At 42.6% G+C, this 26,812-nt stretch overlaps 1 protein-coding gene across 1 annotated transcript in view; it reads right to left on the reverse strand.

The window, feature by feature from the left end:
• Positions 1 to 26,812, reverse strand: part of LOC126176290 (sialin-like) — a 73,387-nt gene continuing 46,575 nt past the window's right edge. Inside the window, exons 8-10 of the mRNA XM_049923440.1 lie at positions 18,470 to 18,708; positions 9,535 to 9,655; positions 1 to 224 (exon numbers count right to left, since the gene is read on the reverse strand). Of these exons, the coding sequence (XP_049779397.1) occupies positions 1 to 224; positions 9,535 to 9,655; positions 18,470 to 18,708 (584 nt within the window). The remainder of the gene's footprint in view (positions 225 to 9,534; positions 9,656 to 18,469; positions 18,709 to 26,812) is intronic.

Raw genomic sequence — 26,812 nt, forward strand, 5'->3', positions numbered from 1 at the left:
CTAAAGAACAGGTACAGACGTGGTACTGTCTACAGCGTGCTGGTTGGCTTTAATAGGAGAGGATGTGGTACTGTCTTCAGTGTGCTGGTTCGCTGTAATAGAAGACAACGTGGTATTTTCTACAGTGTGATGGTTGGCTTTAATAGAAGAGCTCGGAGACCTCTGATCACCATCGAAGATCATGTTGTCGATTCCTCTTTCGCAGTTTTCTTTGGGTTGCTCATCTGAAACAAGAAAAACGACGTAAACACGTGAATTAAGTAAAAAGAAAGAAGATTCGTAAGACTAGAAGGAAAAGTAATGTACGAAGCATGCTTGATAAAGCAATAAAGTGCAAGAGAAAATATCAAGAGAGTCATTTATCATTTGTTTTTTGATATTCTTGTTGTGCAATGCAGTCACTGTGAATTTTTTTTTGACGAAGCCTTTACAAATACTTCACAGAATTCTTTTACATGATGCACTGAATATACAGGGTGCTACAAAAAGGTACCGCCAAACTTTCAGGAAACATCCCTCACACACGAATAAAGAAAAGATGTTATGTGAACATGTGTCCGGAAACGCTTAATTTCCATGTTAGAGCTCATTTTAGTTTCGTCAGTATGTACTGTACTTCCTCGATTCACCGCCAGTTGGCCCAATTGAAGGAGGGTAATGTTGACTTCGGTGCTTGTGTGAACGTTCTGTGAACATTTGGGCAGGCATTGTTGGTGACATCTTGATTGGGCCCCATGTTCTTCCACCTACGCTCAATGGAGCACGTTATCATGATTTCATACGGGATACTCTACCTGTGCTGCTAGAACATGTGCCTTTACAAGTACGTCACAACATGTGATTCATGCACGATGGAGCTCCTGCACATTTCAGTCGAAGTGCTCAACAACAGATTCAGTGACCGATGGATTGGTAGAGGCGGACCAAATCCATAGCCTCCACGCTCTCCTGACCTCAACCCTCTTGACTTTCATTGATGGGGGCATTTGAAAGCTCTTGTCTACGCAACCCCGGTACCAAATGTAGAGACTCTTCGCGCTCGTATTGTGGACGGCTGTGATACAATACGCCATTCTCCAGGGCTGCATCAGTGCATCAGGGATTCCATGCGACGGAGGGTGGATGGATGTATCCTCGCTAACGGAGGACATTTTGAACATTTCCTGTAACAAAGTGTTTGAAGTCACGCTGGTACGTTCTGTTGCTGTGTGTTTCCATTCCATGATTAATGTGATTTGAAGAGAAGTAATAAAATGAGCTCTAACATGGAAAGTAAGCGTTTCCGGACACATGTCCACATAACATATTTTCTTTCTTTGTGTGTGAGGAATGTTTCCTGAAAGTTTGGCCGTACCTTTTTGTAACACCCTGTATAACTTAACTTGCCAAAGTAATGACTTTACAGGTTCAAAACAACTACGACTTAACACCTGTGTTTCACTTTCAACCGTATGATTCAATGTGTGACAAATATTCCGTGATATATGTGGACGTTTCTAAATCCTCACATGTTTTCAGGAGGGTTCAGATCATGTGAATTTTGTGGACAAGACATCAACGTGAGCACTGGCATGCTCTTGAAAAAGACTGTACTACGATTCTGAATTTGTTACACATACAGTTATTCTGCTGGAAGATGATGTCGCCGTCAGAGAAAACATCAAGCCTGAAGGAATGCAGGTGGTCCACAGTCCCTTTCACGAACTCCACAGCTGTTACAGTGCATTCGATTACTTCCACAGGTCCTACGGAAGCCCGAGTGAATGTCCGACATAACGTAAAGCTACTAATGGCTCGCGTCCGTGGCGCGGAAAATTTTTAGAGCAGCCATACTCCTGGATGACGGTGTATCGACCTGATGTAACAAGAAACGTGATTCCATTGATCCATGATCCAATCTCGATGATCCTGTACTCACTGCAATAGTAATCGATGAGGCCGTTGGGCCAACATCGCAATACGTTGCACTCGTCTTCTTCGAAGCCTCCTGTTCATCAATGTGAACTGAACGGTGTTCTCCGAACCACTTATGCCTGAAAACTCATTGTACTTTGGCGTCAAATGTTTCACAGATCGCCGCCCATCCTGTTTTATCGAGTTGTTATGCGTCCGACCACCAATTTTTGTGATGAGGTGTGGATATCTTACAGCCTGTCGAATACTCGTGATTTCACCGTCCTGAAACTACTTTCTATATGTGCTCAACACAGTAGCACACGAACCAACGACCAGCTTCGCGGTTAGGAAAATGCTCGTTTTCAGGCGCCAGATCATTACAATTTGCCCTTTTGTCAAGGTCGTTTGTGTCAGCACGTATTTTTCCAGTTTGCGACCCGTATCTCCCTTGGAATGATTTCCCATTCATATCCACTCTGTTTACATAATTTTCTTACTGCATCACATGCCCGCAGTGACGCTCAGTCGTGTTCAGTCTACTGGTACCTGGCAGCCACAATGATTTCACTCATCAATATAGACCTCGTTGTGGATATATAGGTTGTCTGAAACCTTTTGCGTCAAATTGAAACAGGTGATAGTGGGCCCACAACCGATTATATTGAGACAGGTAACTAATGGTCGAAAATCCATAGTTATCGTGTTATGGACATACACAGTGTACACCACGGAACAACACCTTGGTTCATAGTAACTGTTTAAAGCGATGACCTCAAATCTCAGTGCATGTATTGCAATGGCTCATGCATTTTTGGCTCTCTCTCGCAAGTATCCCAGGTGTTGCACACTGGAAACAAACATACTATACATATCCCAGCTCCTAGCACGTCCTCATGTGACAAATGCATGCATTGCATCAGTGCATTAACCTGTTCCAAACGCACACCACTATCATTGGTGTCACATGTCCATTGCATCAGGCAGCTTGTGATCTGTCCATGGTGAGGTGTGTAACTGTGCTCAACGCATGATGCGAAGTCAAAGATGGAACATTACTCGTCACGAGAGCAGCCATACAATCATTTAATGTGTGGTGTGTCAGGATGTAGTACCCGTAAAACAGCGCGAATATACACGGAACGCTTCCCAATGAGGCGTTATCCTAACTGTATAAGGCATCCAGAGTTTACGGACCTTACATGAGCTAGATCGATAACGACAGGACGATACAGTATGAGATCCTCAGAAAATATTTATTATATGAGGGTCACTCCAAAAGAAATGTATACTATTTTTGTAAAAATACAGTTTTCATTCTGCATGAGTGAAAGTTTTACTGTGTGAGATACATCCTTCCTGCTTGTTTTCAAACTTAGTTCAACCTGTTCCCGTGAGTGGCGCCGTCGCAGCATGTCTTCAAGATGACTGCTTCACTTGACGTTCGTCAGAAGCAACGTGCTGTCATAGAATTCCTGTGCTGTGAAAACGAGACAGTGGGAAACATCCACAAGAGGTTGAAAAAGGTGTATGGAGATGCTGCTGTCGATCGCAGTACAGATAGTCGGTGGGCAAGCAGGTTATGTGATTAAAGCGGGAACGTCAACATTGAGGACTGTCCTCACAGAGGCAGGCCTCGTACTGCATACACTCCAGACAATGTGCAGAGAGTTAACGAATTGGTGACTGCTGACAGACGCATCACAGTGAACGAATTGTCACGCTACGTTGGGACAGAGGAAGGAAGTGTTTGCAGAACACTGAAAGTGTTGGTGTTAAAAAGGGTTTGTGCCAGTTGGTTTCCCAGGATGTTGACAGTGGCTCACAAAGAAACAAGAAAAAAGGTATGCAGTGAACTTTTGGAACAGTACGAGAATGGTGGGCATGAATTTCTTGGAAGAATTGTGACAGGTGATGAAACATGGCTCCATCATTTTTCACCAGAGACGAAGAGGCAATCAATGGAGTGGCATCATGCAAACTCACCCAAGGAAAAAAAATTCAAAACCACACCTTCTGCTGGAAAAGTTATGGCTACGGTGTTTTTCGATTCCGAAGGACTCTTGCTTGTGGACATCATGCCAAGTGGAACCACCATAACTTCTGATGCATACGTGACGACACTGAAGAAACTTCAAAATTGACTGAGTCGTGTTCGACCACATCGACGAAAGCAGGATGTTTTGCTGTTGCACGACAATGCACGGCCACATGTCAGTCAAGAAACCATGGAAGCGATCACAAAACTCGGATGGACAACACTGAAACACCCGTCTTACAGTCCTGAACTGGCTCCATGTGACTATCATCTCTTTGGGAAACTGAAATACTCTCTTCATGGAACAAGGTTTGAAGATGATGACTCCCTTGTGCACGCTGTCAAACTGTGGCTCTGACATTTTGGTCCAGAATTTTACCGTGAGGGTATACAGGCGCTGGTTCCAAGATGGTGTAAGGCAGTTGAGAGGGATGGAAATTATGTGGAGAAATGAAAATATTGTTCCTAAAGGATGCATCTACACACTGTAAAACTTTCAAACATGTAGAACAAAACATGGATTAAAAAAAATAGTGTGCATTTCTTTTGGAGTGAACCTCATTTTACATCAACAAAAGGCAATTGCAGTTAATCTCATGTACCAAAAGCTAACAAAACAATCTCTACCAATATGGACAGTGGCATGGAACAAACAAATTGAAGTGAAACGCATTTTGGAGACGAACCGAGCAGGTGGTTAATGATATCGTAAAACTCCCATTTAGCAAGAGAACGGCTAGCTTCAGTGCAGAAATGGATAAGGCCAGAACAGTGCCTTATTCATTTTAACTAAATAAGGCTGGGACCGAGGATAAGTGGCTGCATGTCATTAAAAGGGTTAGGCTGCGACGCAGGAAGAAAAATAAAAATATATTCACCTCTAGCGAGACGGTGATTGACTGAAGCAATACTTGGTGACGCAGACACGACACGGTGGTGAGATCCCCATTACATAAAAGCATTTTGAGACTTAAATTCTCTCTCTCTCGTCTCGCAGCAGACTGCTGAAGTGTGTGGAAATAAGCGAAGGCATTGAGAGTTTGCGTTCTGCGAAGTGAGGATGATATGTTTCCCATATTGTGGCGACTGACAGCAAAGCGCTATGAAACTTCCTGGCAGATTAAAACTGTGTGACCGAACGAGACTCGAACTCGGGACCTTTGCCTTTCGCGAGCAAGTGCTCTACCATCTGAGCTACCGAAGCACGACTCACGCCCGGTACTCACAGCTTTACTTCTGCCAGTATCTCGTCTCCTACCTTCCAGACTTTACAGAAGCTCTCCTGCGAACCTTGCAGAACTAGCACTCCTGAAAGAAAGGATACTGCGGAGACATGGCTTAGCCACAGCCTAGGGGATGTTTCCAGAATGAGATTTTCACTCTGCAGCGGAGAATCTCATTCTGGAAACATCCCCTAGGCTGTGGCTAAGCCATGTCTCCGCAGTATCCTTTCTTTCAGGAGTGCTAGTTCTGCAAGGTTCGCAGGAGAGCTTCTGTAAAGTTTGGAAGGTAGGAGACGAGATACTGGCAGAAGTAAAGCTGTGTGTACCGGGCGTGAGTCGTGCTTCGGTAGCTCAGATATATGGGATCGGTTTAAACCAGACACACCTTTGTGGAAAATGCAATCTGGTGGATACACTCAGCCACAGATTTACCTGTGGTGGCAATGTGCATAACTGGAATTGGATCAGGCAACAAATCGCCTTTCTCACCAGATCCTCTACGCAATATATAACGCCATCGCTCCTCCTGAGACCGGACATGACATACTTTCCGAAATTAAAAACCAACGCCATTAGCTGGTTACTGGGTAAATATGTTAGTTATGTCATCCACACACTTGGGTCGGACAACGAGATAGAATTCCGCGTTTACATGAAGTGTGAATATGCAAAAATCAGCACGTATCGCAACCACAAGAAGCACTATGGCAACATGCTGAAGATCATTTTTGAAAGAATGGGTGTTGGTTAAATATGTGAAACCACTACAACACCTTGAACGAGAACGAACAGAAGAAAAATAAAAGTTACTTTGTAAGTAGGCTGTTTATGTTTTCTTATTGGCAACGTTACGTAGCGCTCTGTATGAAAATCACTGGCTGTGCTGTGTGCAGTCTGTGGCTAGTTTGCATTGTTGTCTGCCATTGTAGTGTTGGGCAGCGGCAGCTGGATGTGAACAGCGCGTAGCATTGCGCAGTTGGAGGTGAGCCGCCAGCAGTGGTGGATGTGGGGAGAGAGATGGCGGAGATTTGAAATTTGTATGATTGGATGTCAATTATGACTATTAAGGTAAATACATTGTTTGTTCTCTACTAAAATCTTTCATTTGTTAACTATGCCTACTAGTAGTTAGTGCCTTCCGTAGTTTGAATCTGTTATTTAGCTGGCAGTAGTGGTGCTCGCTGTATTGCTGTAGTTCGAGTAATGAGGATTTTTGTGAGGTAAGTGATCTGTGAAAGGTACAGGTTAATGTCAGTCAGGGCCATTCTTTTGTAGGGATTTCTGAAAGTCAGATTGCGTTGCGCTAAAAATATTGTGTGTCAGTTTAAGCACAGTCATGTATAATTTGTTCTAAGGGGACGTTTCAACTTGGATCCTTATTATTATTTACTTTTACCTTGCTTCCGGAACCTTTTTTTTTTTTTATCAGTGTTCAGTTTCTACTCAGAGAAGAGGTTTCTTTGTCTTTCTTACATCGGAGAATGGGAATATTGTGTTAAGATTTCTGCACACTTAGTGCTATGACCCAACAGGGAACATGAAAAAGGGTTGGGAGGGGTTGGGCCTCGACGCACTGGCAGTGCCGTGAACAGACCCCACTGCTAGTCCGGCGTGTACCACGCCCTGACCATCCTTAAAAAAATAAAAAAAATAAAAAATAAATAAATAAAATAAAAATAAATAAAAAGAAAATAAAAGTGGTTAATAAAAATTGGATTGCTGGAAGAAAAGGATGGATAAAAAAAAGTCGATGGAGAAAAAAAGTAAATAAAAAAAAAGATGGTAAAGCACTTGCCCGCGAAAGGCAAAGGTCCCGAGTTCGAGTCTCGGTCGGGCACACAGTTTTAATCTGCCAGGAAGTTTCATATCAGCGCACACTCCGCTGCAGAGTGAAAATCTCCTCCGGCAAAGCGGTAGTTAATTATTCCTTTGGGATTTTTTGCGGACAATATCGAGAGTGCAATAGCCATTATTTCGACTAGGGAAAGATTAAAGTTCTGCAGAATGCAGGAAAGTTGCGACTGAGTGAATTCAGTCAAGCCAAAGTAGGGAATTAGCGTTTCAGATTCAGCACAGAGAAAACACCGTTGCAGATGCCGCTTGGTAAAGTACCATTGCACATTAGGCCAAAGTAAATGTTGAGTCTAGAATTTGCTGACTCCAACTTGTGTACAATTTGACCATTGAATATCAAAAAAATGGTTCAAATGGCTTTGAGCACTATGGGACTTAACTTCTGAGGTCATCAGTCCCCTAGAACTTGGAACTACTTAAACCTAACTAACCTAAGGACATCACACACATCCATGCGCGAGGCAAGATCCGAACCTGCGACTGTAGCGGTCGCGCGGTTCCAGACTGTAGTGCCTAGAATATCAAAAGCTAGGATACTAACCTACCCTCACAGTGAGTACATGAGAGTTTTTTTCCATTGGCTCAAAAAGTAAATTTATTCTCCACCAACTCAGTGTATTGTCGAGCTACGACAACGAAGATTTAAATGAGCTAATGAAGATTTTTCATAATAATTCTTTCCTGTGAAAAAAAAATTTATGTGTAGAGATAACGACTTCAATAATCTTCATTTCAATGTGTCCAAGACTTAAATATTTTGTTACTGAGTGTCAAAGTAATTGAACGTGATTGTTGTTTATTACTTGACCCCTGTAAGCAACAGTTGATAAATTATATGTAGAATAAAAAAAAGGGAATAGCTGTTTGTTCTTCCTAGAATAAACGCCGGCCGTTAAGGCCGAGCGGTTCTAGGCGCTTCAGTCGGAAACCGCGCTGCTGCTACGGTCGCAGGTTCGAATCCTGCTTCGGGCATGGATGTGTGTGATGTCCTTAAGTTAGTTAGCTTTAAGTAGTTCTAAGTCTAGGGGACTGATGACCTCAGATGTTAAGTCTCATAGTCCTCAGAGCCATTAGAACCATTTGAACTACAATAAACCTCAAACTTTCATTTTTATTAATTCATGCATTCTAGGTACTCGACAAAAGCATTTCTAATGATTTTTGTTATGATTCGCACCTGATATTAGCTGCCTTACAGTGCCAGTGTCATATTTATTTAGAATGTCTGTTTGACTTCTCTGAGATTGAGAAGACAGTTCAGATGTTTTGTCCATTTGCATGCTAATTGGTAAGCTAAGTTTGCATACATTAGTACACACTCTGTGCAGATACAAAGGTTGGATGTATGACAACCGGAAGAAGTTTATCTATGTGAACACAAGATTACGAGAGATGGGGTCATTCATGCCACAGAGAGCCGGCAAAACTTCCTGTCAAAGAGGTGTCCTAACACCAGACCTTGAGGAGATGGTGTTGGATCGTGGTCGACCACCTAGCACTATGCATCCGTCATTATGCCTGTGAAATGTACACTTCCAAGGACACAATGTGAAGAGTACTGGTGGAACAGTTATTACATCCCTATCATAATGAACGTGTGCAAACAACAGGACTAAAGGATTTTCAGCCCTGCAGTCACTTTTGTCAATGGATTATCTGCAGCAGTGCTTAATTGCCAAAATTAGTACAGTTTGTATTGTTCGCAGAAGAGGCCCCACTCACCCGTGATAGTGTTTACAACAGCTGCAACACCCACATTGGTGGCCACTAACAATGATTCTCTGTCAACATCTGAGTGTGCACTTTCCAAGATCACCTTCTAGGACCTTATTTGCTGCCTCTCCATCTGACTGGCCCATGTTACCAGATGTAGCTGCGAGATGTGTGACACAGTTCTTGGAGACTGTTCCCCTGTTGTTTGTGAAATAATATGGGTTCAAGACAATGGTGCACCAACACACTTCGATGTAAATGTCCACGAGCACCTAAATAACACGGACCCTCGTCATAGTATTGGAAGGGGAAGTCCTGTCCCACAGTCAGCACGATCTCCATATATCACCAGACTTTGAGGAGATGGTGTCAGGTCATGGCCGACCACCTAGCAGTATGCATCCGTTGGTGTATGAAACCTCCGTAGAAGCGGATGAAGACCTGCTTGTTAGGGTCAGAGCTGCCTCTCTCCTCGTATAACAAACAACAGGGATCTTTGAGAGAGTGTGGCAGAACTCCATGCCCCGTTGCATTTCATTGAGACTGACGGTCACCACTTTTTAATAATTTCTATGAGCTACATTGTTGTTAAGTGATGAACACAGTTTATGTCCATAATACAATAACTATGTTTATCTCAATATAATCGGTTGTGGATCCGGTATCACCTTCTTCAATTTGACCCAAAAAGTGTGAAACACCTTGTGTTTGTGGTGGACTGTTCTAGCTGCCAGAGGAACTAGTATCTTGAAGAGTATGGAGAACAACTTGGTATAAGGCGCCTGCAGAAGGCGAGTTCCCTGGAGAGCTTACCTGGAGGGGGCGTGTTCCATGGCTGCTCCTCAGCTCTGGTGCACGTGGCGTAGATGGTATAGCCCGCCACGGCCAGGCCTGCTGACAGGTAGAACACCGCATCCCATCCTGATCGCGTCCTCTGTAGACATACAAGCACAGGAGTTACCCCACCGCGCAGCATCACATCTCGTTGAGCAAGACCTAAGGTACCCTATGGATTAGCTTTACTGAAAGGGCCACTGACTGGTCAGAACTACTGAATCTGCAAAACAACGAAAATTCGAACCGTAACAGAACTCGAATACGGATTTTCTTCTATTCCTGAAGAGATTCTTTAACCTTTAGGGCATTTGAAGACGTCACCTGCCCTGTATCAAGTTTTCATTGTCAATAATGTTTCTCGCCTCAGAATGCTATTTATACGTTCACTCATCAAATAGTTCAAGCTTTATATAACAGCACATCACCAGATGGTATTTTTGGTGATTCTTGGAAGGCGTTTAATTGAGCAGACATGATACTCTCTTAGAAAAACTCTCACGTTTTATGGAACTGATGGCTTTACACACATCTAATCTGAATCACTTAACAAACAGAATGAAAAGAGTTGTGCTGAATAATGCAGACGATGTCGTAAAGGTAGAAACTTCTAGTGGCTCAGGAAAAAAACAATCACAGAAAGAGTCCCACAGACATTTTGGGTCCACTGCTATTCCTTATATAAGTGAATGACCTTCCACCTAAGATTCAACAAGAAAAATTGGTATTCTTGGAGGTGATACTAGAGTTATAATAAATTCCATATGAGAGAAATCAACATAATAGTTGTTAAAAGACATGTTCCAAAGAATTATTGATCTCTGAAAATGGGCTGTCCATAAATTTGGAAAAAGAAAAAAACACTGTATTCACTTCTGAGCAACAAGTAAAGTCATACCAAAAACTGATTTAATGCATGAGCAGCAGTCAGTAAATAGGTAGACTGCTCCAGATTTTTTGGTGTAAATATTCACGAAAAATTGAACTGAAAGAAGGATATTACTAAGCTTCTCAAACAATAAAAAAAGTAAGAATAGCACCTGCTGTTCACCTAGAGGCGTGTTCAAGGAGGTAGGCATTTCAGCTGAGCCGTCGCAATACATATATTCGCTAATAAAATTCGTCATAAATAATCCATCATAACTTGAGAAGAACAGTAATGTACATACCCAAAACATTAGAGGGAGAATAATTTTTTTTTACTTATTGTTAAGTCTGTCAGTGGTCAGAAAGGAGTTCACTACGTAGCAACCAAAATGTTTTATCATTTGACCAATAACACGAAATGCCTTACAGGTAGAGAAGCAAGTTTTAAATATAATTTAAAACCATTACTTGTGGCCAATTCTACTCCACTAATGAATTTCCACTGAAAAAAATCGCAGCCAGGACTAAAAATAATGTGTCCATTAATGTTAACACCAATCATGTACACTATCCTGTGAACTGACTCGTTCCACATCATTCAATACAAAAAAAAAAAAAGGTTCAAATGGCTGTAAGCACTATGGGACTTAACATCTGAGGTCATCAGTCCCCTAGACTTAGAATTACTTAAACCTAACTAACCTAAGGACAACACACACATCCATGCCCGAGGCAGGATTCGAACCTGCGACCGTAGCAGCAGCACGGTTCCAGACTGAAGCACGTAGAACCGCCGGCCACAGTGGCCGTCATTCAATAAAAGAATCGTTCAAACAATCTATGGACCATGCAACTAACTAACACAATTTGTCCCATGGGACATGTGATAATAGCTCACCTGGGGGAATTTAGTCGGTGGAGGGACGTGGATTATGATTCCACGTCAATGAATATACCACATGTCCCTCATAAGAATCATGAGGCCTCATTTTCTCTCGTATTTCAGCAGATACTTAGAATTTGATTTTTGCAGTGTGTAGAAGCCCAAAGAACTCACCACTTTCATGTGATGCCTAGCGTAGAGGAAAGTTTCGATTTGTTTACCTTTTCAAGAAAAATAATTTTTAAAGCAGGGTTTTACGTGCCCATTCGATAGAGTATTCCCAAATCGGTCAATTGGTATATTCGTATATACATGTAAAGGAACATTAAAACACTACGATGATGGGTTGTCCAGCAACGAGCCGAATACCACCTTGACGCGCGATGCCTGCTACTGCCATACAGCACAGTAACGTATTCGCTGCTGGAGTATTGTTTAATCATGGTGTTTTATTGCACCTGTTAATACCGTAGCAATAAATGGAATATCGTAACTGACTAATTTGGGATGCTCTATCTACATCTAAATCTACATCTACATTTATACTCCGCAAGCCACCCAACGGTGTGTGGCGGAGGGCACTTTACGTGCCACTGTCATTACCTCCCTTTTCTGTTCCAGTCGTGTATGGTTCGTGGGAAGAACGACTGTCTGGAAGCCTCCGTGCGTGCTCGAATCTCTCTAATTTTACATTCGTGATCTCTTCGGGAGGTATAAGTAGGGGGAAGCAATATATTCGATACCTCATCCAGAAACGCACCCTCTCGAAACCTGGACAGCAAGCTACACCGCGATGCAGAGCGCCTCTCTTGCAGAGTCTGCCACTTGAGTTTGCTAAACATCTCCGTAAACTATCACGGTTACCAAATAACCCTGTGACGAAACGCGCCGCTCTTCTTTGGATCTTCTCTATCTCCTCCGTCAACCCGATCTGGTACGGTTCCCACACTGATGAGCAGAACTCAAGTATAGGTCGAAGGAGTGTTTTGTAAGCCACCTCCTTTGTTGACGGACTACATTTTCTAAGGACTCTCCCAATGAATCTCAACCTGGTACCCGCCTTACCAACAATTAATTTTATATGATCATTCCACTTCAAATCGTTCCGCACGCATACTCCCAGATATTTTACAGAAGTAACTGCTACCAGTGTTTGTTCCGCTATCATATAATCATACAATAAAGGATCCTTCTTTCTATGTATTCGCAATACATTACATTTGTCTATGTTAAGGGTCAGTTGCCACTCCCTGCACCAAGTGCCTATCCGCTGCAGATCTTCCTGCATTTCGCTACAATTTTCTAATGCTGCAACTTCTTTGTCTACTACAGCATCATCCGCGAAAAGCCGCATGGAACTTCCGACACTATCTACTAGGTCATTTATATATATTGTGAAAAGCAGTGGTCCCATAACACTCCCCTGTGGCACGCCAGAGGTTACTTTAACGTCTGTAGACGTCTCTCCATTGATAACAACATGCTGTGTTCTGTTTGCTAAAAGCTCTTCAATCCAGCCAAACAGCTTGTCTGATATTTCGTAGGCTCTTACTTTGTTTGTCAGGCGACAGTGCGGAACTGTATCGAACGCCTTCCGGAAGTCAAGGAAAATAGCATCTACCTGGGAGCCTGTATCTAATATTTTATGGGTCTCATGAACAAATAAAGCGTGGAAAGGCAACGGCCATGCCACAGTGGTAACACCGGTTCCTATCAGATAATCGAAGTTAACTGCTACCGGTCTCGGATAGCACTTGGATGGGTCACCATTCGGTCTATCGATCTCTGTTGGCAAGCGGGGTGCACTCAGCCCTTGTGAGGCAAACTGAGGAGCTACTTGACACAGGAGCTGACATCGGCGGGGAGTACGGGGTGTTGAACACGTGCTCCTCCATATCCGATCTAATGACGCCTATAGGGTGAGGATGGCACGGAGGTCTGACGGTTTCGTTGGGCCTTTAATGCCTGTTGGGACGGAGTTTAGAACTTCTATCGAATGGAAACGTAAAATTCCGCTTTAAAAATCATTTTGTTGCAATGTGGTAACAACTGATACTTTGTGTCGACACTGGGCGTCCTATGGTGGAGCTGATAAGCAGTATTTATTTGAGATGACTCCAGCTACATATTGGTAGGGCATGTTCTGAGGTATCAAGGGATCACAAATTTAGCATTGGAGGGCAGCGTGGAGGGTAAAAATCGTATAGGGAGACCAAGAGATGAATACATTAAGCAGATTCAGAAGAATGTAGGTTGCAGTAAGTACTGGGAGATGAAGAACCTTGCACAGGATAGAGTAGCATGGAGAGCTGCATCAAACCAGTCTCAGGACTGAAGAACACAACAACAACAACATATTGAAAAAAATAAATTATAAACATCTGCCGAGACACCGGAGAAAATGCGCATGGCGACTATTAGGAGGGAGTCCCTATGTAAATATTGCTTGACGGAAAAACTGAAGCAGTCAGAAGACATTGGCAGATGTCAGTGTAACTTTGTACACGCAGAGCTGCAGTTTTGTGTTACAGGTAGAACTGCCATCAGACTGCATTAGTCATTGCTGTTGTTCTTATTTGGTGGTGTTACCACGCCTCGTACTGGGTGTTAACAGCGTCGGATGTTGAGTGTGCACTGCGAACGAAACGGAGATGCCGCGTACGGTGTTATCAGCTCCTAACAGTCTGAAAGGGGCGGAACTGTGGGTCTTCATTTGGCCTGCTGGGCGAATGATGTCCTATACAGATTTGTGTGGCGTTCGAATATTACAGTGGCCCGATGTTGCACTGCATGGCAACTTTAGGGCTGCAGTACTCGGCGTCAAGTTACCGGTCGACAACGTCTGATCGCAGCAGGGTAATATTGGCCTATTGTGCGGTGAGACCATCGGCACTTCTTATCTATGCTTGTCATCCGAGGAAGAGTAACGGACTCAATGCACCATTCTGTGTGATCCCACACTATTGGTCGGACACTAGGAGCAGTCAAACTAGGGAATTACACTCCCATACACAGGTTGCCGTTAACATCACAACACGAAGGTCTGATATATAGTGGTGCGCGTGGACTGTTGAATAATGGCTTCGCATTGTGTTGAGCAAAGCGTCGCGGTTTTGCACTACTACGGAGTATGATGGCAACTTGTGGAGAGCTCCCATTCTTCCAGTACTTCGGAGAGACACAGTGGTTTTGCTCCTGGAGTCATAGTGCAGGGATCTATTGCGTGTGACCTCAGATCATGGCTGGTAGCGTCCGCCTCCATAGCGTAGCGGCAGCTTTGCGCCTATCACGCAGGGGGCCCGGTTCCATTCCCGGCAGGGGACTGGGTGTTGAGTGTCCTTCATCATCACTGACCCGCAAGTCGCCAAAGTGGCGTCAACTAAAAAGGACTTACAATACGGCAGCCAAACTCCCCTGCATGGGGCCTCCCGGCCAACAATGCCATACGATCATTTAATTTTTATGGCTGGTAGCGATTGAGGGAGCTCAGACGGCACAACAGTGCGTCAAAGTCATCCTATGTCCTCAGGTGTTACCTCTCATACTACAGTACCGTGGTTCCTGTTTTCAACAGGACTGTACCGGTCCACTCATGGAATGTGTGTCTATTAACTGTCTGCATAATGCTGAGGAACTCGAGTGGCCGGCAAGATCCGCAGACCTGTCTCCGATAAAGCAGGCGCGGAACCAGCTCGGACGTCAACTCAGTTCCAGTGTTAGTTTCCAGGATGTGACAGGCAGTTACAACAACTGTGGGACAACGTGCTTCAGGGGAGATGCGACGATTTTATGATACCCTTCCCAAACGAACAGTGCCTGCATACAGGACAGACAGTGTGCAACGTCGTACTGACTCATGCTGCTAAATTTGACTCAGTTTTGTAATCACTGAAGTAACATCACATGTGCTATCAATGTGTGAAGTTTTTTTCTTTTCCTCCTCCCCTTATGAGTGCTTCAGATTTCCTTTGGGCAGTCTATGCAGTGTGAATTATATTCACTAAAAGGGAATGAACTGAGCTATGTGTCCCACTGTTGAGACACTGCAACCGCATTTGGAAAGGCGGCGGTTCAAATTTTTGTCCTGCCATCCATATTTACGTTTTCCATTATTTCATTAAATCTCATAAGACGAAAGCTTTGATGGTTCCGTCTATGTGCAGACAGGCATGAAGACAGGAGAGAAAGCATTTTGCCAGACAATGTTGCAACACTCTGTGGTTCTCCCCTCTTTGTAGGGAACGTTCTTAAGGACCCATAGTTGACAATAATTCAAGAAATAAAACCTCTGCAGCTACGTTTAACTCCTTTATATATTTATTCTGTCACTTCCAGTTTCAAGGCTACGGTCTCATTACCAAATATTGCCATCTCCATAGTCGAGGTTTTGCCGGCACGGTACCTCAGCGTTTTCGGCCAGAGTTTTAGCAGCCCTCTGTAATAAAAAAAACTGAGTGAACGGAGCAGCGATGAACTTGAAGGGGTGTCATGGGACGTCCGCCATGAAGGAAGACAACGAACAAAAGGAGATTAAAAAAAAAAGTCCTTAACGAACTCCCTTGCGGTGGTGCTCGACTCGAAGACAAGCTGGTTCGAATCCTGGTGATGGATGACATTTATAGCCTAGAGGGAAGGGAGAAGTGATGACGTAAAGTTCCTGATCAACGTATTTTGACTCACAAAAAGAGGGCATGTGACACTGTTGGTGGCGATCTGTCCTTCGGATTGGTACGTAAAGCTATTCGAGACAAGTAGGCTATGTGCCGAGCTACACTCTCTTCCTTTTATTAGCAACATCATACGACACAAAAGATAACACAGCACTGTACACACACCCATTACACTCCCTTTTTTTGAATCATCTGTCTTTGGTTTCATACGGCCTGTCACGAGTTCCTCTCTTGCGCTAACCTACCTCCTCAATTACTAGCTGCATGTATTAACATATCAGTCTGCCTCTATGCCTCTAAACTTTCTACTCTCTACAGCTCCTTCTAGTACCGTAGAGGTTACTCCCTGATGTCTTAACACAAATTCTATCATCGTGCCGGCCGGACTGGCCGTGCGGTTCTAGGCGCTCCAGTCTGGAACCGGGCGACCGCTACGGTCGCAGGTTCGAATCCTGCCTCGGGCATGGATGAGTGTGATGTCCTTAGGTCAGTTAGGTTTAATTAGTTCTAAGTTCTAGGTGATTGGTGACCTCAGAAGTTAAGTCGCATAGTGCTCAGAGCCATTTGAACCATTTTCTATCATCGTGTCCCTTCTACTTTTCACTGTTTTCTGTAAGTTTCTCACCTCATCATTCTATATGTTATCGGTCCACATAAGTTTTAACATTCTTCTGCATCAGCACATCTCAAAAACTTCGATTCTCTTTTGTTACGGTTTTCCCACCATCTATGATTTGCTACCATAGAATGCTGTGCTTCAAACGTGCATTCTCAGAAATTTCTTCCTCAAATTAAGGCCTATGTTTGATATCAGTAGACTACTCTTGGCCAGGAATGCCCTCTTTACTTGTGCTAGGCTATTTTTCTTGCTTTCATTGCTTACCCGTCACGCATAATTTTGCTTCCAAGGTAGCTGAATTCCTTAATTTTGTCTATTTCGGGATCACCAATTGTGATGCTAAGTTTCTCGCTATTCCATTTTTCTAGTACATCTCACTATGTTTGTCTTGTTGCCGGTTTCCTTTCAATCCAATTTCTGTAATCTTCTAAACATTCACGGGGGATGGCAGTGTCATGAGCGAATCTTACCGTTATCTTCCACCCTGAACTTTAACCTCACTCTAGAACGTTTCTTTTGTTTCTGTCATTGCTTCTTCGATGTATAATTCACAGTACTGCATCCCTTTCTTACACCTTTTTTAATTCGAGCAGTTAGTTCTTGGTCTTACAATCTTACACTCATTCACACTCCACATATATGTGCACATACGACACAGCTCTCAATTATCCTCAAGGGAAGGAGCCAATGTGAGTGCAGAAAGAACATTCTTTCTGACGGTCGGCTGAAGCTAACTCGTGCGACGCCCTAGCCATGAATGCCACACGAGATTTTGCACCAAATATCGTCATCGTCGTTATCATGCAGTCTTAACATTTTTAATGTGAACACAAGACATTTGAGCACTTATGCCTGATACTGTCGCAGGCTACTTGACCGCCATCTTGTTGTAACTTCAGAATTCCGTTCGTGGCCCGTGAATATTCTGACGTATCAGATGCCACATATTGAACTGCAGGAGCAAAACATTACTAATAGGTAGTTTCTTTTTGCATGCTATCAGGTTACAGTTGCTGACATGACTAATCGACGAGTGGTGTTTCGACAATCGCTGCCTGCTGAATGCGTTGGAGAACTATCCTGCACATTATTGTGATCTTAGGTGGAAATTATGCTCATGAATTACGTGGTTATTTTGATGGGTTAATTACTCTTTTGTGTTCAAAGTCAATGACAAAAAACGGAGGAAACAACGTCATTAGCACTGATGGACGCTATAAGCAGAAGGAAGACACTTATTCGTCTCTCGATCACTTTTTTGATGAATTGTTCAATATTTAAACGGTATCTGTATCAAGCTCTTTTTCAGATGAACTGGATTATGCAAGTGTGTGTGTGTTTGTGTGTGTGTGTGTGTGTGTGTGTGTGTGTGTGTGTGTGTGTGTGTGTGTGACCATTTGTATTGAACACTGTGAGTCAGACTGTGCTTTACAGTCGTTTTCTGGGCCATACATTTCATACTTACTGTAGGGTAGCTCAAAGGCTTAGGGCTTAGCTATCACTACTTCCTTTTAAATCACACACAACCTACAACGCCAATGCAATGAAGTCGGTAACTGATGAATGCAAAACAATTACTTGTACTTTTATTTACATTCTGACATCAATCACTCGCCTTCAGTTGAAATTATGTCAAAATCAGCTAAATGGCAGCAATAACCTCAGGACTGGCGGTAGTGGAATTTCTAACGTCTGAGCAGCACTTACTGCGACAGATATCAAGTCATTTTTATAAATCCTTACGTGATGCTGAGGACTGCCTGTTTTCTACGTACGTATCATCAAGCCATTAACGTTATAACCAGTGGAAGACAGACCCGCTCTGTAGCGGGGCAGCCAAATCGCTCGGAAACGGTGGCACTTCAAGTTACGTACATCGGCATTCGTGAAGGCTCCGACGACGTAAGGGACTGCGATGCCCGTCAGGTTGGCGATGCTGTTCACGATGCCCGTCATGGTGCCCGAGTAGTTGGGCGAGGTCGTCTGCATGTTCATGTAGGGCGCGGCGCAGTAGGTGGACAGGCAGAAGCCGCTGATGGCCAGCATGGTCACGACCACGGCCGTGTCGTCCACCAGAGTCACCACGATCAGCGTGGCGGCCGGCACCAGAGTGTCTGCACACACACACACGGAGCAGCCGTTACACACTAGTCTCGCTGCCACTCGTCGCTCCGCAACAAAGAGAAAACAAAAACACACGGTACACTCAAACTCCCATGACAGTTTTCAACAGAAATACACATATTCCTTCGAAAATAATCTATTGACCGGCACAATCACAACTACTTCAATAGGAAATTACCGGTTTCGGTCGTCAACGGCCATCCTCAGGTCGTTAAACAGAAGCCATGTTTCACTCCCACCAGTACAAAAACCACGACGTGGTTTCTCCCGTGGTGGAAGTGACTCATGGCGTCAGTTTCATGACCTGAGGATGGCCGGTAACGGCCGAGCCCAAAATTTTATACTGAAATTGTACTGATTGTTTTGGACAATAAATTATTTTCAAAACAAGCAATCAAATGCGTCTCCAGTACGAATAAAATGTCGTTCCTTCTAAAACACGTATTGTCTAGCAATTATTTTAACCGATTTGACTGTAGGTTATGGGAGACATGTGTCTATTCCTAAATGGATACGCCAGTGCATGGTGCACATATAGGGTTGCAGCTTGCCTATCCAGCGGCTTCCAGGGCCAACAAAAATTTTATTTTCAATATGTCCTATAGTTACTGACCGAATTAAAAAATTTTAAATTCTGGCATTATTTATAGATTCTCCCGTTACATCTTGGTAGAACAATTCAATATTTAAGGTTGAATAACGAGTGGACTGTTCTTGTTCTACTTATTTCTGTTTATTTCAAACAAGTTTCCAGCTTATTGCGCCATCTTAGGAAGGAACTGACTAGCGTCGGCAAGGGGCAGTATTTCTTAGGTAACCAAATATTATAAGCAAAGATACAACCCACTTGCTTAGAGTGTTGTGCATCAAACACGTTCCTTAGCGTTGAAATTACAATTAATCCAATGATCGATATTAAGCACGATAAATAATTAAACTACACAATATTACACGTTGAATGGTTATAATGCTGAAGTTTGTTAGTTCTTGGAATTGGTTGAAAAACTGTCAAACTGAATACTCTTTATTTATGTTGTGAAACAAACATGTTTTTTAACATTGTAAATTATACTTTAGGCAATGGACAATATTATACACAATAATAAAAATACACAATCTTACATTATTACAGACTATACTGTTATGGTACCGTATGGTCGTGACATCGGTTGAGAGCTGTCTAACTGAGCACTAGTAAGTTATATTGTGCAACAAACATGTTTTACTTTGTAAATTACGCTTTATGCAATGGATAATATTAAACACAGTACGATGTACAAATACACATTATTACAGTGTTACAGTTTATATTGTTGTAGTTTGTGGGGAAGGCAAGGTAAGGAATAGGAAATTCTAATGTGTTTCAATTTTGTGTAGGTGTATGTGCCATTGTGGCGGACTGTGGGTATGTGGCTGGTTGATTGCAGCATGTGAAACTTAAAAGTGGAGATTCGCATAGCTGTAATTGAAAGTTTAGAACCTCCCATACAAACTTCAAAATTTAAACCGTGATACTGTAATAATCTGTATTCTAACCGTGTACTGTGTTTAGTGTTATCCACTGCATAAAATGTTACAATGTGAAACATGTTTTTTGCACAGTATAAGTTATTAGTGCTCAGCTAGACAGTTCTCAACCAATGTTACGAGCACACAAACTATTGCATCATAACAGTACAACCCGTAAATTTGTAACACTGTGTATATTAATTATTTTGTATAACGTTGTCCATTGTCTAAAGAATAATTTACAATTTTAAAAAACATGTTTGTTGCACAACATAAATCATCTCGCTAACTTCAGTATTATAACCATATAACCCGTAATATTGTGTAGTTATTTATTGTGCTTAATAATGTCCATTGAATAAAGGGTAATTTCAATGTTCAGAAGCAAGTTCATGCACAGCACTCTACAAGTGGATTATATCTTTGCTTTTAACGTTTGGTTATCTAAGAACTAGTGTCTCTTCCAGACGCTAGTCAGTTATTTCCTGAAAATGGCGCAATAATTTCGAAAACTAGTTTGAAATAAAGAAAGAGCAGTAGAACAGAAACAGTGCTCCTGCTATTCAGCGTTGAAAAACGCTGTCATAATCTATACATTAAGAGGAACGGGCTGCTTATCATTAAACTTTCGCCACGTGAGAGGGCCCCCATGAAAAACGAGCGATCGCAGGACAACGAAACTTCGTGGTAACATTTTTAAGGACTATCAGAAGAAAAACAACGAATAAACTATTGAGAGAAACGCACTTTAATTTCCACATGAGTGGATAAGATTTGTTAATTGCGTACCGTGTTTAGGTTCCTGTTTACGAACGTTGCTCATTGTGACGACCATATGCATCCATGACAGCCTTGAAAAGCTCTAGAGATACCATTTCACTTATTTTTCGCAGCAATTTTCAAAGAGTGGACCATGGAACGATCAACGATCGTGACAGAGCTCGTGCGCTGCTTGAAGATCGTGCATTGCGTCCAGCATTCCCAGACACGGCAACAGTAACTTCTTCAACAATTTTGTGGTGGAATTGGCCGTCGGCCTCTTGCAGGAGCGGTTCTCAGATCGCCAGTTAATTTGAATTTCCAAAACATGTTCTTCAAGCCCCATGTGCAAAGAGGACATATCCGATTTCGCAAAGAGCAGTGGCACTATTTCTGTTGTTTTGATAAAGCTTAAAAAGCTTGTCCAGGCTGTCTGTTTGCAACTCTAATGCACACTGATAGTTGTGTTTCAGCCCTAGGTCACCGTATCAGTACCGGCGCCTAAAGTACTGCAAACAACGTAAATCCTGAAGCACACAGTCTGAACACCTATCCTATAAAGTTTGGTGCCCATACGATGATGATGATGTTTGGTTTGTGGGGTGCTCAACAGTGCGGTTATCAACATCCGTACAAAGTCCCAATCCTTACACAGTCCAATCTAGCCACTTTCACGAATGATGATGAAATGATGAGGACAACAGAAACACCCAGCCTCCGGGCAGAGAAAATCCCCAACTCGGCTGGGAATCGAAGCCGGGACTCCGTGAGGTGCCCATACGGTATTTTTCCTTCTACACTGGCTGAAGTAGCGAAAGTTTGAAAGATGTATATATCATGAAAAATATCGATGTGTTTTGGTATGTTTATCATCATTATAAGCATCTTTGCACACCTGAACACATAATTGAGACGTATTCTTTAGCTACCAGATGTTGTATTATTGAATGGAACTCGGGCGAGCGAGTGAGTAAGATGGAGAGAGAGAGAGAGAGAGAGAGAGAGAGAGAGAGAGAGAGTTTTTGAGAGTGTTGTGTCATGGTACATATATGGAGGAGCGGATATAGGGTTAGGTCACAGTTTAGTAATGATGGATAAGAACTAAGTTTAAGAGAATCCTTTGGACGAATCAGTGGGGTAAGATGTGGGATACTAAACTACTGAGGAACGGCGAGACTCGCTTGCTGTCCTCTAAGGATGAAGATATGTAAATAATGAATACTACAGTAAGCAGTTTAGTCGAAGAGCAGTGGACATCACTAATGAATGCAATCACAGACGTTGGACAGGTTAACACATGTACGAGGAATGTAACTGTGAAGAAGTTGAATAAGTCTGGGTAACAGAGGAAATACGTCATATGATCGTCGAAAGAATACTAGTACAAAAATTTTCAGGAAAAGACAGGAATAAAGAAATATCTCACTTAGGAATGAAATAAATATGAAGTGCAGGAAGCTAAGACGAATCTCCTACGGGAAACGTGTGAAGAAATCATAAAAGAATGGTCATCTGAAGGACTGATTCGGCAAATATACGAATAAAAACAAAATTATGTGAAATTATATATCATTCCTACTTGCAATCAATTGATGACCTAACAGATGCCGTACAAAAATGGTAATACCAGAAAACGACTAGACATCTATTCTGTAGAAGCCAAAATTAATGTATGTGGACAAGAATGATTCGAACATGTTTTGAGAATGAACAAAAGCTTCGTAGTAAAATAAACACGAGGTACAGTTCATGCAAATAGATGTAAACACGATGCACAGTAGCCCCCGTACAGTCGATTGCCAGTGTCGGACATGTTGCCCTCCTGTTAGGCAGAGAGGAGCGCTCCACTACTGCAGACCCACTCGAAGTTGAAGATACCACCAAATGAAGCAAGTTAAAGAGCAAATTTCTTTTTAGACAAACACGTGATGTAGCTGCAAATGTCTGTCACATTACAGAGAAAGAAGCTGTGTTAGGTGCGCCACATTGAAACGAGTGGCCAAAGCAACTGGTGTGTCCTTTATTTCCGTTCAGCAAATCAAGACAGAACTGAAAAGAGTCCTGGCAGGCGAATCGACATTTTTAACATCTCATATGGAAAAAACCCAGAAGATCTTGAAAGGCCAGTTTAGACAATTTTGATGAGCAAGTCGTTGCCACGCGGTGAATAATTTCTACATTACAGATAAAAAAGGACTCAATATGCAGGAAATTCATTAAAATTTACAGAGTTTAATAAATTTTTAAGGAGGTATAAATACGTCTCGTAAAATTCTTCGCAAACTAAGAGAGGCGGATAACCAAAAACTTCTCCTGGAACAAAGTAGTATCAGAGTAAACGAAATGCTTAGGGCAAAACGAATTGCTTCCTTAAAAAGTATCCCACAGTACAGATGTCAGTGTCACCCAATTGTCTACGTGGTTGAGTCATACCTTCTGCGCTAATAACCTCGGCATAGAGCACCCGTAAGCTCCAATATACGTTCTCACTTCTCACACAGCATCGTACGGATGGAGTAACAGTTCACTACAGGGTCTGCTGAAATCTGTTTCGAAAGGAAGCAGAATTATCGTCATCCGTGCTGGCGAGGGCGACGGTTTTGTACCGAAGGCCTACGTATGGTTTAAATCTGGCCAGAAAATAGGGGATTGCCAAAATTGAGTAGATTTCCCAAATTATGAGAAGTGCCTCAGAGAGAGGTTTATATACCTAATCTACTATCCAATACTATCTTCATTATAGACAACGCCCCTTACCATGTTGTCATGGTTAACAGGAAAGGGAATCCCCTTTCTTATGAAATAGACATAAATGAGCGCACACTGTTACGACTACCTACATGGCGTCCAGAATTGGATACTACAGAGCTGATATGGGCAAGAGTCAACTACGGCGTTTCTGAACGCAATGAGACATTCAGAATGGACACGTTATTAAAACTTACAGATGAACAAACTGCTTCCATAACAAGACTGGAAAAAATCTCTGAGCTCCTTAAGTAAGAGAACTTTTACTGGACGAAGCACTGGAGATGATTATAAATGTGGAAATTGGTACAGATTCGAATAGTGATAGTTATAGTTATGGAAGCAATACTGATTCCGCAATCGAAGATAACAGTGAACGAACTGACGCTGCCAGTGGAAGCGAAACACATTTGTAATGTGTAGTTGTGTCTGCAATCAGTCTAAAGATCTGCTAACATCTTAATGGCGAAATTACTGCAAGTTTGACATGGCTATACTCGTAAAGTAAACCCGCTACCATTTTCTTATGTTTGTTCGAGCCACCTCTAGCCGCTTTGCTCGTCCGCTGCCCTCCTCCCTCACATTTCCCCTCCTGGGCATACGAGTGTACCCTGTCTGCATGAAGTGTAACATATATAACCGCTGAGTAAGCGCCACAGAGTCAGCACGAGTTAGCGGCGTTGTCGTGAGATAAGCGAAACCACAGCGCGGAAAATTTAGCTGCGTGAATCTGCAAAAGTCCCTCAATTCTGTGACGAAGGTATCACTGCGAAGAATTTGCTCGGACAACGTGGCAGTTCATATTTGTCTTGCAATAAAACTACAAGGCCAGAGAGCTATTTTCTTCTCTATGAAAATCCCTAAACAGGTCTCGTATACTGAAATATCGCAGTGACCTTGGAGCGCGTTTCTGAATGATCCTATTTGTTCCTTGGTGATAACGAGTGAGGTCAGCAGAAACAGGTGGCAATAGTTGTTTACCACGTTACATTGCTCCCCAGACCATTTATTTCAGTTCCTTCGGCAACACGTGTACCTGATGTATGTTGATCAAAATCAAAATTAACCTGAAGATACAACTCAAACGTGTGAACTGTGGCAGGATATAGAGGACATGTTGTTGTTGTTGTTGTTGTTGTGGTCTTCAGTCCTGAGACTGGTTTGATGCAGCTCTCCATGCTACTCTATCCTGTGCAAGCTTCTTCATCTCCCAGTACTTACTGCAACCTACATCCTTCTGAATCTGCTTAGTGTATTGATCTCTTGGTCTCCCTCTACGATTTTTACCCTCCACGCTGCCCTCCAATGCTAAAATTGTGATCCCTCGATGCCTCAGAACATGTCCTACCAACCGATCCCTTCTTCTAGTCAAGTTGTGCCACAAACTTCTCTTCTCCCCAATCCTATTCAATACCTCCTCATTAGTTACGTGATCTACCCACCTTATCTTCAGCATTCTTCTGTAGCACCACATTTCGAAAGCTTCTATTCTCTTCTTGTCCAAACTATTTACCGTCCATGTTTCACTTCCATACATGGCTACACTCCATACAAATACTTTCAGAAACGACTTCCTGACACCTAAATCTATATTCGATGTTAACAAATTTCTCTTCTTGAGAAACGCTTTCCTTGCCATTGCCAGTCTACATTTTATATCCTCTCTTTTTCGACCATCATCGGTTATTTTACTCCCTAAATAGCAAAACTCCTTTACTACTTTAAGTGTCTCATTTCCTAATCTAATTCCCTCAGCATCACCTGACTTAATTTGACTACATTCCATTATCCTCGTTTTGCTTTTGTTGATGTTCATCTTATATCCTCCTTTCAAGACACTGTCCATTCCGTTCAACTGCTCTTCCAAGTCCTTTGCTGTCTCTGACAGAATTACAATGTCATCGGCGAACCTCAAAGTTTTTACTTCTTCTCCATGAATTTTAATACCTACTCCGAATTTTTCTTTTGTTTCCTTTACTGCTTGCTCAATATACAGATTGAATAACATCGGGGAGAGGCTACAACCCTGTCTCACTCCTTTCCCAACCACTGCTTCCCTTTCATGCCCCTCGACTCTTATAACTGCCATCTGGTTTCTGTACAAATTGTAAATAGCCTTTCGCTCCCTGTATTTTACCCCTGCCACCTTCAGAATTTGAAAGAGAGTATTCCAGTCAACATTGTCAAAAGCTTTCTCTAAGTCTACAAATGCTAGAAACGTAGGTTTGCCTTTTCTTAATCTTTCTTCCAAGATAAGTCGTAAGGTCAGTATTGCCTCACGTGTTCCAACATTTCTACGGAATCCAAACTGATCTTCCCCGAGGTCGGCTTCTACCAGTTTTTCCATTCGTCTGTAAAGAATTCGCGTTAGTATTTTGCAGCTGTGACTTATTAAACTGATTGTTCGGTAATTTTCACATCTGTCAACACCTGCTTTCTTTGGGATTGGAATTATTATATTCTTCTTGAAGTCTGCGGGTATTTCGCCTGTCTCATACATCGTGCTCACCAGATGGTAGAGTTTTGTCATGACTGGCTCTCCCGAGGCCATCAGTAGTTCTAATGGAATGTTGTCTACTCCCGGGGCCTTGTTTTGACTCAGGTCTTTCAGTGCTCTGTCAAACTCTTCACGCAGTACCTTATCTCCCATTTCATCTTCATCTACATCCTCTTCCATTTCCATAATATTGTCCTCAAGTACATCGCCCTTGTATAAACCCTCTATATACTCCTTCCACCTTTCTGCTTGCTTTCCCTTCTTTGCTTAGAACTGGGTTGCCATCTGAGCTCTTGATATTCATACAAGTGGTTCTCTTCTCTCCAAAGGTCTCTTTAATTTTCCTGTAGGCAGTATCTATCTTACCCCTAGTGAGACAAGCCTCTACATCCTTACATTTGTCCTCTAGCCATCCCTGCTTAGCCATTTTGCACTTCCTGTCGATTTCATTTTTGAGACGTTTGTATTCCTTTTCGCCTGCTTCATTTACTGCATTTTTATATTTTCTCCTTTCATCAATTAAATTCAATATTTCTTCTGTTACCCAAGGATTTCTATTAGCCCGCGTCTTTTTACCTACT

Source organism: Schistocerca cancellata, chromosome 3 (genome assembly GCF_023864275.1).
Source record: "Schistocerca cancellata isolate TAMUIC-IGC-003103 chromosome 3, iqSchCanc2.1, whole genome shotgun sequence".
NCBI classification, from domain to species: domain Eukaryota; kingdom Metazoa; phylum Arthropoda; class Insecta; order Orthoptera; family Acrididae; genus Schistocerca; species Schistocerca cancellata.